At 59.2% G+C, this 15,830-nt stretch overlaps 1 protein-coding gene across 3 annotated transcripts in view; it reads left to right on the top strand.

The window, feature by feature from the left end:
• The window catches only part of CRISPLD2 (cysteine rich secretory protein LCCL domain containing 2), a 61,055-nt gene that overhangs the window by 12,988 nt on the left and 32,237 nt on the right, over positions 1 to 15,830 (top strand). For all 3 annotated transcript variants that reach the window (XM_045987997.1, XM_045987998.1, XM_045987999.1), the window contains 5 exons: positions 1,955 to 2,294; positions 6,343 to 6,461; positions 8,878 to 9,010; positions 9,460 to 9,575; positions 12,544 to 12,644. In XM_045987997.1, the coding sequence (XP_045843953.1) occupies positions 2,055 to 2,294; positions 6,343 to 6,461; positions 8,878 to 9,010; positions 9,460 to 9,575; positions 12,544 to 12,644 (709 nt within the window). In that variant the 5' untranslated portion in view covers positions 1,955 to 2,054. The remainder of the gene's footprint in view (positions 1 to 1,954; positions 2,295 to 6,342; positions 6,462 to 8,877; positions 9,011 to 9,459; positions 9,576 to 12,543; positions 12,645 to 15,830) is intronic.

Below are 15,830 nucleotides of genomic sequence, written 5' to 3'. Positions count from 1 at the left end.
TAAGAAGCCGGAGGGGCTTCTTCTAAATGAGGTCTCACCCGCTGGAAGGGTGCCCTCGGGACCAGCAGTTGCTTCCTTGTCTCCTCATGCTTTGGGATTTTTTCTTATATTATTGATATTTTTAAAAACCAGAGCTGTCCAAAGGAGAGCATGGGCTCCCCGCCCAGGCCCGACCCCTGCAGCCCCCCTCCTTGGGGTACTGCTTTGCAGGTTTTCCCAATGCAGCCTGTCCCCCTAAAGTGAACAGAGGTGGACAGTTTCCCTCTTTGCTTGAGATTTTAAAAATACAAATAATATGTTAAAGATCAAGAGGAGGTCTTCACATTCTCCTTCTCAGTTCCCTTTCCCTCACCCTGGAATTGGCCAGCACCGCGAACCTGGCCTGGTTCAGGTGTGGTTTTACTACATAAACACACACACGCCCCATGTACACATATGTTCACACAGACAGACACCTGTGTGTGTGTATCTGTGTAAAATATGCACGTATAATACACATAAATGCATGTATGCCTATATTCACGTACACCCATGAGTTACACAAAATATAGTCTGTGGGTTTTAAGGTTGGTGTAAATAATACCTAGCATCATTTTCTCCAGTTTACTCTTCTGGCCCAACCTTGGATTTGGGACTGGGTCATGCTGACGCTCACACGGCTCGAGGTTGTCCCTTTTTCTCTGCTGTGTAATACTCCACCCGACTGCCCACCGTCTATTTGCCGGTCCCCCTAGGAGAGCTGTTTGAATGGTGCCCACCGGAGATTGAAACCCCACCCAGGCTTCAGTCTGATGGACTCACAGTTGAGTCCTCGGAGCAATTCCGTTTCATGCCTTGGGGGGTGCCCTAGCCCTCTAGCTGCCGTGGACCCTGTGCTGTGGTGACGCCCGGCAGCTGCTCGCTGACGGTGGTCTCTGCTCTCCCTGCGTCACAGAGGGCCGTCCAGCGACAGTGTCTCGGCGTCTGCGCCAGCCTGGCCTGCGGCTGGGAAATGGTCATATATGGTGGTGCAACTCATCCTGGAGAGAGGCCGGGACCCAGGGGTCTGCGTTACTGGTTTGAGTCCCTGTGGGGCAGGCGAGCACGCACATGCCCTTCTGTGCCGTCCCATCCCCGAAGTGCTGTCCCAGAGGGAACTCCCCTGGCGGGGGGCTGCGTCTCACCCGGTCGGGAGAATGCCGGGCATCCCTGCTGGGTGGTGGCTATTTTTGTCCAAAGCACAGCTCGGTCAGGACCCTGGACAGTTTCCAGGGTCAGAGTGGGAACTGCCCCATTCCCATGGCTGCTTGGCTGAACGCTCAGCCTCGTACTTGTCCCTCCCTGCCCCTCCGCGTCCTGCCCCTGATGATGCCTCTGCTGGCCGGTTTCTTGCAAACCCAGCCAGCTCAGCCCATGAGAACTGGTCGCAGCTCATGTGGGGGAAGCGCAGAGAAACCTTGATGGGGGGACGGGACCCCTCGGTGTCCCAGACGGGTCAGCCCCCCCCGGTGGGGTTCCGCAGCCCCTTCCCTCAGCCCCTCACGCTGCCTGCGCCGGCACTGCCCTGCAGTGGGGCGGGGGGGGAGGGGCTGTGGTTTTCCTCGGCTCTCGCCCCAGCCAGGGTAGGAGCTCCCCGAGGCGAGGCCCAGTGCCTAGTAGCACAGACGAGGTGCCCAGTGAAGGCCCCGTGCCTGACGGACTCTGCCGTGGAGGGCAAGCAGAGTGAGACGTGTGAATAAGTACACGCCGTCAAGCCTGCGCTCTCTTCTCGGACTCTCTGGGACCGTCTGGGGCGTGAAGAGCCAGGGTAGCCTCATCCCTCGTGGCTGGGGAACCTCGGTCACCGAGCTTCTGGGAGCCTCGGTTTGCGCGTCTGCAGAGTGGGGGAGGGATGGCTGTTCGTGGGTCAAGCCCAGGCTGGAGCTGGTTTAATACTGACCGACCTCTTCCCCCACTACCCTCTGCTTCCCTTCAGAGCTCCCACGCCCCAGCGCTGCCTCGGGAGCCCAGCCTGCTTGTCACCCCCGTCCTCGTGGCCTGCTTGTCACCCCCGTCCTCGCGGCCTGCGTGGTGCCATGAGCTGTGTCCTGAACAGAGTCGTCCCCTTGGGGCTGGTGCTCCTGGTCTGCGGAGCCCAAGGCGTTTTCCTGCCCAACATCACCCAGTTGGAGAAGCTGCTCAGCAAATACCAGCAGGACCCGCCGCACTCCCGGGTCCGCAGGGCCATCCCCAGGTCGGACAGGGAGGAGATCCTCATGCTTCACAACAAACTCAGGGGCCAGGTGTACCCCCCGGCCTCCAACATGGAGTACATGGTAAGTGCAGGTGCTCCCGGGGGGGGCCTGGGGTCCATCTGCTTTTGTCTCCAGGGGCAGGGTGTGGCGGGCTCAGGGCCTCCTGGCCAGAGAGGGTCCCCTGCCTCTGTTCCTGACACCAAACGGCACTCGTGAGTTCCCGGTGCCGAGGAGCCCAGCTCAGGGCCCCGCCCTTGGCTCTCCCCTGGCCTCTGGAAGGTCTGAGCGCTGGGCTCTGGCGAGTCTGTGAGAATCCCCTTCTTGTGGTTCTGGGACAGTTGGATGACGTCACGTGGTAAAATGCCCTGTACCGATGCTCCCGCCAGGGGCCAAGGTCACCGTCGTCACTGAGCACCTTGGTCTTCATCCGGCCCTTTTCGCCGCCCTCCTCCATCTGAGCAGCAGCAGGGCCGAGTCCCTGAGAGCTGGGGGTGTGTCAGCAAGGGCTGTCCTTTGGGAACTCGTTAGGAAACCGTTTCTTCTTTCCCTGAGGAATGTCGCCCAGGCGCTCACTCTGAGGGGTCGTGCTGATCTGAGGAGGAAGAGCGGGCACCCGTTCACAATACCGATGCATCAACAGCGGGTGCAGGCCTTTTCAGGGTCAAAGGCGTCGAATTAGAGTCGAATTCTTTGTGACTTTGGGTGTGGACTCTTCCCCCATCCTTCCGTGGACCTGGTGGTCTGGCTCCGTCCCCGGGGGGGTGGGCGGGGGAGAAGGACACTTTCCACCTCTCTGGACAGGTGGGCCTTCCTCCTGGGCCCCCTGCCACCCCAAGGCCCTGTTTGGTGTCACCTTGGAGCAGGGGATATTCCTTGGCCTGGAGCTTAACTGAGTCCCAAACGCCCCGGGATCCTGGCTGCTTCCCGCCTCCTGTCGGGAACAGGCTGATCTTCTCGCCTCTGCCCTGTGCTTGTCCAGGGGCCTGTATGGAAGGTTCGGTGCAGGGAGCAGGGCTCACGTGGGCAGCATGGAATGGCCGTGCAGCCTGGAACGAGCCTGCCACGTTTTCCTGTTTGTTTATGTTGTGTTATTTCGGGATTGGAGCTGGGATCTGGGTCCTTATGTCTAAAGGCCTGCGTGTCAGGGAGGCTGAGTGTTCGTGAGTGTTGTTGGGGCCGCCTCTGAGCAGGGGCCCCCAGGCGGGGGAGGTAGCCTGAGGCCCAGCCCCTCTGCCCCGGGCCTGCCCATCTGCTCGCGGCACATCTCCACCCAAACAAGGGGCACTCATTTGAGAAAGTGTCTTGAAAACCCAGCTCCCTGCTCAGCCCCGCCTGCTGGGGCTTCAGCTGGGTCCTTTGAAATAGCTTTAGCCCTGAAAGGTGGATTTTAAAACTCCAAAGAGTTAAGACACCTTATTTTGAGTTTTTATAAGTGGACAGGCTCTGGAACCAGCCTGCCTGGGTTTAGGGGAGCTGCCACTTGGTCGCTGTGTGACTTCAGGCAGATTAGTTGGCCTCTCTGTGTTAACGTCTCCTCACCTGCACAATGGGGACAATGAAAGTACCTTTCTCAGAGCCTTGTTCGGAGGAGCTGACGAGATAATGCAGAAGTACTAAATAAATGTTAGCTATATTGCTGCTATTACTATGTTAGTAACTTGTTATCTTAGCAAAGTGGGACCGGCACTTGGTGACGGCATGCAGGGCAAGACGAGAACTCCTTGAAAGCCAGATCAAGCTGGGTTGCTAAAGTTCTAACTTCCTGCCGTGTGACCTTAGGCAAATTGCCTAACCTCTCTTAGCCTCAAGGATTTGTGTGTGTGTGTGTGTGTGTGTGTGTGTGCGCGCGCGCGTGGTTTTTTTGTTTTTGTTTTTGTCTGCAACAATGGGAAAATATACCTCAGGGGCTTATTCCAAGAATTAGATAAGAAAGTGGTGCGAATAATGTTCTCTGGCAAGTGGCAGGTGTTCAGGGACAGGGCCTAACTCTGCCCCTGGCACATAGTAGGTGCTCAAGGAAGTTAATCCTTAATATCAAAATACAGTTTGCTGAGAGCTGCCCTGTACCTTGCCTGGGAGCTTGATGCCTCTCATTCAGCTTGCCTCCAAATCGTGTTCCGGCAGCATCATTAGCCTAGACGGGGAAACAGGCTCAGAGACGTGAAACCACTTGTCCACGGTCACACAGCCAGGAACCGGCAGAGCCTGGCCGTGGGGATAGGTTCCCCTCACACACACACTCTCACCATGCCCCCCACTGCCCAGGTCTTTCCCTCTCCCTTCCCTCAGTCATCCCTCCGGGGCTAGAGGGTGCTCACCTGTACCTCCCTGCGGTCTTCCTACGTGCCTGGCTCGGCTGGAGCAGAGAGGAGGTTGGGAGGGGAAGGGCAGGCTGGGAAGGAGGCCTTGAATGCAGGGAGGGGAGAGAGCTATGTCCTTGTTGGGCTGTGTCCTCTGTCTCCAGCCAGAATTTCAGAAGCCCTAACCCCCAGAGATCTGCCAGGGCCCTCCCTACCGCCCTTCCCGCGGAGCTGTAGAAAACGTTATGGACACAGACCAAAGGCACACAAGGTTCACGTTGATCAGAATAAACATTGAACTTCTGAGAAGCCAGTGGGCCTTGGGGTGGGGTCAGCGCCTGCACAGGGTCTGCCCTGCCTCCCTGGACTTTGGGAAGGGCCTTGGCTAGCCACGGCCAGAGGGATCTTGGTGCTCCCCCCGCCCCCACCGCCCTCCCCTCGCGGCGGATGCTCTGTTCCTTCATGGACCATCGGCGCCTCGCTTGGAGAGGGGGTCACCAAGTTGGTCTAGGTAGTTGGTTGGGAAGGGGGTGAGCCACAAGTCCGGGAGACGGGAAGGCGGAAATCCAACATCACGGGATACCGCGGGGTCTCAGGGTGGGAGCGGGGGCTTGGACTGGCTACATAAAGGCAGCAGCAGCAGAAGCAGGAGGAGACCCAGCAGGAGGCAGGCCTGTCCCCTCTGCATTGCAGGCTGTCCCGGGCTTGGGAGAAGGATCCCAGGCAGAAGGGACCCAGTGCCTGGTGGGTGGCGGCGGGGGTGGGCGCTGTCAGCAAGAGTGGAGTCTGACGTCAGAAGGACCTGGGAGGTCCCGTGCAACCGAAGCGGGGGTTGTGTCCGGGGTGTGACCCACAGTCCGCAGAGGTGTCTGCCCTAGGCCAGGCCTCGGCCCTGGACGTTCTGGAGTCTCCGGCGTTGAGGCTGGAAAGAGGTGGCCGGGCGGAGGTGGGGAGGCGCTCGACTTCACGACATGCCGTCCTGGGGGCCATAGTCAGCGCCGTCAGTCTCCCGTCCCCGGCCACGTCCCGGGACCCTGCCTGCCTGTCTTTCCGTGAGCACCTACTGTGTGCGCAGGGCTGGGGCTCTCCCGAGAGGGAACAGCAGTTGCTGGCCTGCCCGTGACCTGGGGCATCTGCCTGATGACCGGGAGGAGGCGGGGCAGCAGCTGGCCGGAGGGCCGCTTGGCGTCTGTCCCGCCGCAGGAGAGCAGTGACCCCACCGCATTGTTCACTGTGTTCCGTCCGGGGAGCTATGTGCGTCCCGGGCCAGCTGGGAGGCAGGCCGGGCGCGCAGCCTGTTTCAGAGCCTCTGGCCCAGACCCTGCCCTTGCCCCCCACGCCTCCCCCTGCCCTGATTCAGGGTGGGCTGTGCCGCACGAGAGCCGGATGGGCTGAAGCCAAAGCAGTTTTTCTCCCCCCCTTTTTTTAGAACAGTAAAATGCATAAAACATAAATTCACTCTTCCGACGACTGTTAAGCCTACAGTTCTGTGGTGTGAAGCACACTCACAGGGCTGTGCTGAGGCCACCCCCGTCGGCGGGACTCGGGCATTTTCCCGTTTCACAGCCCACGGGATGGGCTTGCCCGTCTTTCGGGCAAGCGGGAGCCCCGAGGAGTAGCTGTGAGGACGACCGTGGCCCGGGCTCCCCTGACATCCTTGCGGCCCTGCCCCTTCCCGCTGGCCGGGTCAGGAAGCCATCCAACCCCGGCATGGCACCCGGAGTCCAGGAACGGAGCCACGCAGGGCCCACGCGGGGGGTGCGTGGCTGCAGGTGTGGTCCTTATGCTCATCCTTGACTCTGGCGGGCCTGTGTCTGCTCTCCCTGCAGACTTGGGACGAGGAGCTGGAGCAGTCGGCGGCGGCGTGGGCTCACGAGTGCATCTGGGAGCACGGGCCCACCAGTCTGCTGGTGTCCATCGGGCAGAACCTGGCTGTCCACTGGGGCAGGTAAGAGCCACCGCGGTCCCCCCCTTACTTGTGAACCAGCCACCTCTGCGGGCACCTACTGTGTGCTGGGCTGGGTGCTCGCTGTTCATGGTCACGTTTAAGTCCGCAGGAACCCCAGTGCCATTTACATGTGGGTGAACAGGCTCAGTGCCCGAGGGCACGTCTGAGTAATTGCAAAACGGACGCGAGCCTGCTTGTTGGCTCCAGACACTGACCCTCGGGCTCGGGGTTTCTAGCGTGGGGGCCCCATTCCACCTCCTTGAAAGGATTCCCGAGCCCGTCGCAGCAGGGTGAGGGGGGACACTGGAAAGTTGGCCTTGCCGTGCTGGGTCAGGGTATCTTCTCTGCCCCTGCACGTCTGCATTCTGCTCCTTCTCCAGGCCCAGCCAGGTTCCACCCGGTGGCAGCTGTCCCTCACCTTGCCCTCCTCATCCAGCCTCAGGGAGGCTCCCCCTCACCACCGAGGCCCTCTTGCCCAGAGGAGGCCCTTGAACGCAGTCTCTAAGAGGCGCCCACTTGAGCACCCACCCGGCCGAGGGCTGGTTTCCTCAGGGGACGTGGGGAATGGGCCTTTGCTCGGTGCGAACTTGCCGACCGACCAGACAACGTGGTGTGGACGCGGGTCCTCCGGGGGCGGACCCAGGGCTGGCCGGGGGCTCAGGCCCACTTGTGCTTTGCTGCATCGCTGAAAAGTTGGACAGGACTTGAAGTACCGTTGCCCGACTCGCGCCCCAGACATTCCCCAGCCCCGTAAGCACCTGCGTTCCGTGCGGCTGTGAGCCGTCCACTTCCTTTAGGTCAGTGTCTTTCTGGAACAGAACCTGAGCCAGTGTTGTGAGGGGTCCAGATGGGACTTGGCGGAAGGGAATCAACACCTGTTATTATTATTATTTTTGGTCTCCTGGTGAATTCTGCTTTTTATAAAATCAGCCTTCTGGTGGCACGAAAAGAAAACGTCTACGGGGAGAAAACCCATCATTCCACTGGCCTGGCTCGGCAGCCGGAATATTCCTGGACTCCTGTGTAGCCTCTGGCTGTGGGCCGCATATCTTTTCATCGCGGTAACAGTGGCCAGGACAGCCTTGAATTCTTTCCCTCCTTCTCATACACGATCAGACCCGCCTTCTATTCCATGGCGTCCGGCTGATCTTGTCAAGGCTGCCTTCGGGCCGAGGAGCCGACAGGCGGAAGGTTAGCCCCTCCGTTCTTGGAGCTGGTCCTGCTGTGTCTGTCAGGCTTAATGCTGGGACGGATGGTGCAGAGGACACAAAGATCTTGTCCCTGCGGGATCCACAGTGCCGACCTGCTTTCCCCGAGACTCCCCCATTCTCCGGGCCCCCGTAGCAGCCTGCCCATGGCGCTCCGGGGACACAGATGGGCATGGGTGTCCCCACACAGCCCTGTGGCTCCGTGGCTGTGTGGCCGCCAGCGTCCTTCCCCAAGCCAGCCCCGACTACGTCACTGACCACCGCCAGGCGCTCTGGGCTGTGACAGTAATTGTTACAAGACCTCTAACTGCCCGCCTCAGCACAGTGCTCTCAGACGCGGCCAGACCCCTTGTGTCTTCTCTCTTTATCGAAACCGCTTTGTTTACACTTGCTGGGGCCGCTGACTGGGGATCTGTGTCCAGTTTATTTTCTTTCCTGGGAAGAAAGCAACGATGCCAGCCTGGGCGGACGGGGCCGAGTGAGGGGGCTGTGGCCACCCGTGGTGATGACCAGGGTGGGGGCGAGGGGGGTTTAGACTTGAAATAGAAAGTTCTGGAAAGGGTTTGCCCATCTGCAGGTTTTTGTATCTTCCGTTTATTTCTATTTCTATTATTTATTTTCTACCTCGTATCTGAGTCCTTGGGTCTTCCCCTGCTCCCGGCAGGTGAGGAATGAAGCCAGCCACGACGATATGGGAACATTAGCCTCTGGGCTCTCCCGTGTGCCCTGTCCCCCATCGCGAGCTAGTTTTGCCCCTTTTCGATCTTCCCTGACATCCCGTCTGTGCATTACCTGGATGGTTACCTACTTGCCGTTTTTCTCTGCATTGACTTGAAAGGGACGCATGTCGTCAATCAAGTTGTTTTAAACAATCACACCTGGGAAATAGGGGGTTGGTGGGCATAAATACGTAATTGTAATATAAATAGTGACTTGTTGGGGGCCCCGCAAACGTTTCCTGCACACACAGGTGGCATCTGGGCCTCCCAGGGACACTCCTGGAACCCAGGCACTCCGGGAATGCCAGGGGGGTTCCTTGTATGTTTGGGTTCTAGGCACTTACAGCAGGTGCTAGACAGGATTTGGGGCCATTCGCCCACAGCAGCCCTGTCCTCTAGCATGCCCTGTGGACGGCTGTGCTGTGAGCCATGGTCTCGGTCTGTTGGGTGGGTGGTGGCCGGGATGTAACCAGCTGGTCTGCCTCGTAGGTACCGCTCTCCCGGCTTCCACGTGCAGTCCTGGTATGACGAGGTGAAGGACTACACCTACCCCTACCCCCACGAGTGCAACCCCTGGTGTCCGGAGAGGTGCTCCGGGCCCATGTGCACCCACTACACACAGGTGAGCCCCGAGGCCTTCGCTGCGACCTCAGCCCAGCACCCCCAGGCCCCGTCACTCACCTGGCCCTGCAGGCCTGCTCCCCCGTTGGAAGACTCCACTCTGTCATTACCATAATATTTCCCTTTAATCTGCGGTTCCTTAAAGTCCGGCTGCTGGGCTGAGCGTGGGTTTGTGATACAAGTGTGGAAACTGGGAGTAAGCACTGGAAACTTGTGTGGCAGTCCTCTGGCGCTGGCGCATTTTCCTGGTGTGTGAGTGCACGTGTGTGTGCGTGTGCGTGTGTGTGTGTTTAACAAACATACGGGTCTTCAGGGATTAGGGAAAACTCTGGTCCATCACCCCTTCACAACATATACCCTTTTAGGGCCAGCGCCCTGGAGATCCAGGCCAGACTAGGTTGCCTGTTCTGCCTTGTCCGGGGCTCTGACACGTGGCTGTTCTCTTTTCAGATAGTCTGGGCCGCCACCAACAAGATTGGCTGTGCTGTGAACACCTGCCAGAGGATGAACGTTTGGGGAGACGTTTGGGAGAATGCGGTCTACCTCGTCTGCAATTACTCTCCAAAGTAAGAACAAGTAACATGGTTGTCTGGGTTGGGATGCATTGTCCAGCCATGGAGGACCCAAGGGAAGTTGGATTAAATGGTGAGGTCTCTTCATTAGTTCACATAACAAGACATCTAGAGATTGGTGCATCCAGTTAAGCTTAAAAGCTCAGCAGTGTCCATGAGGACTCAAGCTCTTTCTGTTTCCCTGCTGTACTAGCCAGTCCTCATGGTTCCAAGATGGCTGCAGAGCACCAGGCATCACATCTTCCCAAACTAAAGGGACGAGAATGGTAGTAAAGGGCTTTCTCTTAGGCCTTTCTCAGCCCTGGCCCACTTTCTCCTTCTGTCATTGGCCAAAACTAGACCACTCACAGATGGGCGATGGCGGGGGAGGCTGAGACTTCCCTAATTGGCTTCAACGAATGAAATTGCCCAGTTGGCTTGGCAAGTCGTCTTCTGGGACTCCCAGAGCAAATCAGAAGCTGGAGTAGCTGTTGGGTGGCCAACAGTGGGGTGTGCCATAGCCAGTGGGATGAAAATACGCAGCAGATATCACTCTGGGAAATGTATTCACGCTAAACCTAGTTTTTGCATTTTTATGTTTTCTCTTCTAGAGAAGACCACACTGAGCCTGTGTCTTAGCCCCCTTTTTCCTCAGAGCATCCTGATGTCATCAGTGGGCCATCTGTCCCCCTATTGACTTACTCACCTCCTTTGCTCATCAAATAACATACCACTTCTCACAGCATGGCCCTCCCCATGTATAGCCTGTGGTTTGCACGCCAGCCACAGGACTGGCTCCCGCCCTAGCAGTGGCCCTGCACACAGATGCCCTCCCAGTGTATGTGCTCCGTGACTGAATGAAACGAGGATGACCTCACTCGTTTGTTCTGGGTCAGGAGCGGCCGTGCGGAGGTGGCATGTGGGGGAATCGCTGAGATCAGGAGGAAAATAGATTGTCGCGCGTCTGGCACGCCAGTGCCGGCCATGTCTCAGCAGCCCACAGGCCCGCGTGAGGGCAGGTGGATTAGGTCACTGCTGGTGGGAAGGGGGACGCCAGCCCCGTGGAAGAGCAGTAACTGACCCCCTGTGGCGGGGTCCCCAGCAGAGTGGCCACTGGGGCGTGAGGGATATTTCGATTCGACTCTTTATATTAAGAAAAACACTCCTGAAGATCCTTTCAGAAACAGAATCTGCCTTTCTTAGCGCCCAGCTGTCTTCTTGAAAAAGAGAATAACGTAGGGATGGTACCCACGTCTCAAGTGTGCGGCTCAATAAACCCCACACGTGTCTGCGTGGGCCGGCCAGCACGCGTGGCCATGGCCAAGGGCCAGAGACCGTGCGTTCCAGGTAGAGACAGGGCGTGCCTCTGGGTGCTGGTGATGCCCTTCCTCCCTGTGTCGTCACGTGGCCATTCTTCCGTGTGCGCACAGAGAGGGAGCGAGGGAGAGAGTGGGGCTCCCAGTGTCCCCTCTCTTAGGGACACTAATCCTGGTGGATTGGAGCCTTATCCTGTGACCTCGGTTCCCCTCACTCACCTCCTGGGATGCCCCGTCTCCACACACAGCCATCTGGGGGTTAGGGCTTCAACGTGGGAATTAGCGGGTGGTGGGGAGACACACACTGAGTCCGTGTGACACACGTGTACCCCTGTAACTACCACCCATCGACATCCCTCTGCACGGGTCAGTGTCTGCTGCGGACGCTCACGCGAGTGGACCAGACACGTGTGCCCTTTCTTGCCCTGTATCTCCTGCTCAGCGCTGAGCGTTGGAGATTGATGTGCAGTGTGTCCTGTCCAGTGGGCCATTGTGACAGCTGCGTGGCCAGAAGTCTGAGCCCCTGGCCGTGTGGGACGCTGAGCCGGGCGCCTGACCTCCCAGCACCAGCGGGGCCCCCGGACCTCCCCGGGAAGCTGTCAGAAATGCCGCCCGACAGGCCTGTTGATTTAGCAGACACAGAACACGCGGCCTTCACTGTGTGCAGGGCCCGGGCTGAGGGCCTCCATGCCATCTGTCACTGCACAGCCTCCTGCTGTGGCCCCTGTTACAGAGAAGGAGACACAGGGTCAGGCCTGAGGGCAGCAGTGGGGTCACACGGCAGGCAGGGCTGGGGTCCCACTTGGGGAGTCGCTCTGGACTGCTCAGTGGAAGGAGGCTGGGGGAGGCCAGGCTTGGCTTATCAGTAGGGCTCTGGATCACCTTCCTGAGTGGCCCACCAGGTCCACCCTGAAGGAAGTTTCTAGAAGGAATCACAGAGACTGGTCCCCCGTCATGCATGGCTCCAGCTTGTGCTGCCAGAGGCCCAGGCTCTGGGAGAGGGGCTTGGGGACACCGCTCCACACCTGTTACCTGGTCCCTGGAGAACCAGGCCCTGACCGGCCTCCATTTTCATGGCCAGGAACTTCAGACGGAAGTGGACGGTGTCAGTGACATCTGGACAGACCTTGGTCCCAACCCTGAGGGCAGAGTGCTCAAAGGCTCTGAGCCCCTCCACTTGCTTGCTGTGTGGCCTGGGCAAGTCACTTAACCTTTCGAGCCCCCGTGGCCTCCTCTGAGAAAGGGTGGAACTCCAGCACGTCCCCCCTAGATGGATGGAGGGACCTGGTCCGCAGGAGCTTAGTAAACACAAGCTCCTCCCTAGAACATGCTTTTACTGCTTTGACAAACAGCTCAACGGGGCAGATCTCAGCAGCTCTCCAGGACGAAGGTGTTGGGGTTGGGGTGGGGGGTGGTGGACAGTGTTCAGAGTCGTGTAAGGCCGGACACGGGCGGCGCAACGGGACCATGGTGCTGGGGAGGAAGGAAGGGTCCCAGCTCCCTCCCGGGATTCTTCTAGAATTCTCTAGGCTCCGTGCAGCGGCCTCTCCCCCTTTACGTGGCACACACACCCTCCTTCCTCCCTTGGACAGCCCAGGAAAGGGGCGAGGAGGGTCTCGGCGCTCCGGCGGCAGCCCCTCCTGACGGTGTTTTTGGTGTTCCCGCAGGGGGAACTGGATCGGAGAAGCCCCGTACAGAACCGGCCGGCCCTGCTCCGAGTGCCCGCCCAGCTACGGGGGAGGTTGTAAGAACAACCTGTGTTACCGAGGTAGGAAGTGACTCGGAAGCCATCCCGAGTGGCTGTCCCCTCTGTGGGCCCGGGAAGGGCTATCGTCACACAGGCCAGCTGAACACTGCAGTCAAGGCGCCCCTCCCCCACCCCTCCTCCTGCCTGTGCAGCCGTGGGTGGGCAGACCCCCTCTCCAGCCCTGGCGTTCAGCCCCCCGCCGGCTCCTTGGGGACACGGGGCTGTGCCCGCACGTCCCTGCAGGAGGCCTCTCCCATGGCCCCACCCTGCGCTGGGCGCTGGCTGCGCACGTGTCCCTGCTGCTGTCGGCTCTCACGCTTTGGTTACAAACACACAACAAATAGGACTGTGCCCATCCCAGGTGACCTCCAGGCTGGCAGGGCTCCCCCCCCGCCCCGGGCTGCTGGCCTCCTTCCTTCCATCCTCGTTGGCCTCACCCGATTGGTCATAAGTGTTCACGGTTCCCTTCCCCCCGTGGCCCCGGACGGATCCGAGTGTCTGCCACGTGTCCTAGCCCTTGTTTCCAGTTGGCCTCCTGGGACCTTTCCACTGTCCCCGCTGCTGTAAGTAATGCATCCTGGTGCCTGAATGGTTGCTCACGTTTTGCCATATTTTCTCAGGCTCTAGCCCCGGGGGGATGGAAGTGGGTCCGAGGAGCTCCCTGAGTGTTTGTGTTTGGGACGTGTGGTCCGTGTGGCCGCGTCGGCTGCCCTGGGACAGCAGAGAGGGGCCTCCCAGGAGGCTTGGGCATGCAGGAGCAGACAGCTCTCCATGCCAGGCTTTTCTTGGCAGTCCAGTGGGCTCTGGGGTGCAGAGACAGGTGGGCTGGGGTGTGGGGTCCCAGACCCGGTTGGGGTGCAGGGACCCTGTTGTCCCGGCCAGCTGGTCACTGCTGGTTCTGCCCAACATGAGCCCAGGAGACGGGGAGGCTTGTTAACTGCAGTGTCTCCTGCGGGCCCACCCCGACTCTCTGTCTCCAAGCGGGGCTGCACACTGAAGCGGGGTCTTCAGTGAACCCCTCCATGGAAATCCCTGCTCCGGGTCCTGCATCCACGAAACACCGTGCTAGAGCACGGCGCGCTGGCTTCAGGAGGAGCGCTCCTGCCACATGCCAGCCGCGGGATGCTGGGCGGGCTGCCCCCTCTCTGGGAGCCTCAGTCTCCCTGCCTGGAAGTGGGGGTCATGGCAGGACAGGATCGTGGGTGGAGACTGGCCCTTGGGCCTGTCCGGGCCCTTCCCTGTGTCCCTGGCAGGCAGAGCCCGTGGCTGCCGTCCAGTCCCCCAGGAGGGGCGAGTTCCCTGTTAGGTCCCGAGCGCCAATTTGGGGAGCGCAGGAGAGGGAGGCCCATTGAGTCTTCTCCTCGGATCTCCCGCTGTTCTTTGCTCGAGCCTGATTGCGGGGCTGTTTTCAGGGTCTGTCAGCCCCTCCGGGAGGGCCTCTAGGCGCACAAGCCAGAGCTGCTAAGTCCAAGAGTCGTCTCCGTGGTTCCCGGAGCTGTGTGCTCGGGCACGCCGCGTGCCGCCTGGGGCTCAGTCTGCCCATCTGTAACAGTGGCAGTGAGAGTCTGTCTGTAGAAGCTTTGCCGGGAGGATGCCCAGAGAAGGACGTGAACGGCTAGCGCAAGAACCCTTTATAAACACACTCGTTACCGCTCCGAGAAGTGGGGGTGGGGAGGTATGACTGGATTTGTCACCTTGCCAGGGGTCCTTCCTCACCTGGTGGGGACTGTAGGTCTTGGGGGTGGGGGTGCATCCATGCTGCGAATCTGGCAGATACAGTCTCCTCCTTGGAAACACGGGCCTGGTGTCACACCTCCTCTAGGGAGCCTTCCCGGATTACACAGCCAGTGCACCGGCTTCGGTGCTCTCTCTACCCCCAGACTCTTTCTGGATGCCTGGTCACCTGTTGTTCCAACAGCCAGTAGGCTCTGAGGGCTCTAGGGTCACAGAGCAGATGTGCTCTGCCTGCGGGCGAATGCGTATACCGCCCATATGCCCAGAGGGTCATATTCAAAGGACACATGCACACAAAGACACCTCAGATGCTGGGCTACCCTCCCAATGAAGCCTTTATGCTTGTTTCTTTATTTTTGGTGGAAAACTCCCAAGTCCCCTTGGCAGGCATCCCAGCTTTCCTAGCTAACCAGGCAGAAAGTCTCCGTAAAGCCGGTTATCTGCATAAGCTACTTAATCAGCCCCGATTGAGGGGCCCCAAAAGGCCTTGACCTATAATGGGGATGGGTCAGGGTTAAAGGGAGACCATTCGAGAACTTTCCGTCTCTCCAGCCTGAAGCCGGGCAGCTCGACATTCGGCTGTGTGAGCTTGGGCAGGTCTCTTAGCCTCTCTGAGCCTCGGTTTTCCTGTCTGTGAAATGGGGCCGATCGGGCCTCCCAGGGAGCAAGGGGCACAGGCCGAGGAAGTGCCGAGCCGGCGGGGAATCATTGTGTGCCCAGTACCCATTAGCCCTGAGCGACCTGCAGAGCCAGGTAGGCGTCTGCAGGGGGCTGTAAGCCATGTCGTGGTCCAGGATGGACCGTGCGCACAGTAACCTTGCGGTGAACTTGGGCATGGAATTTCCCCAGGCCCGCGCTGCTCTGCACAGGGGATCTTAATTGGGATGTGCTCAAATACAGGCTATCGTCTGGGTAAGCACTCCCCTTTTCATGTGTGCGTCTGAGGGTGAGGACTGTCTGCCCATTTTCTTAAATAGTGACCCTCAAACGCTTTAGATGGCTCTGCCAAACTATATTCGGCCGAATAAAGCCGCGATTATGAGGTATAAAAATCCTAAAGGCCAGTGGAAGAAAACCCGGCTCATTCCGGAGATCGCTCCGGCCGGCAGAGAGGGCAGAGCTGAATAGCCACATTGATGGCAAGAGCAGACCCGAGACGGAACATGTGGGCCGAGCAGCGTTTGCAAACCCAGCATCTTCCTAAAGATTTCGCCTATAGCTTTGGCCTCCAAGTGGTGATTTCAGAATTCTCCCCGTGAAGGTCTTCAAACTCAGCTGGGACTCTTTTCCTCTCTCTCTCTCTCTCTCTTTCTTTTCCTGAAAGAACCCAAAGAGAGAATTCCTTACGGCTTAGTTCATCCTTCATTCAGCAGATTTTGTTCAGCAAAGCTGGCTGGGAGCCGGGTGTCTGGGGTTGGGGGGGACAGGGATGAAGCAGGCTGGCTCCTGGCCCCGGGGAGTTGGCACCTGGTG

This window comes from Meles meles, chromosome 19 (assembly GCF_922984935.1).
Source record: "Meles meles chromosome 19, mMelMel3.1 paternal haplotype, whole genome shotgun sequence".
Classification (NCBI taxonomy): domain Eukaryota; kingdom Metazoa; phylum Chordata; class Mammalia; order Carnivora; family Mustelidae; genus Meles; species Meles meles.
The sequence above is the reverse complement of the archived record's forward strand: the minus strand, read 5'-3'. Positions and strand labels throughout refer to the sequence as shown.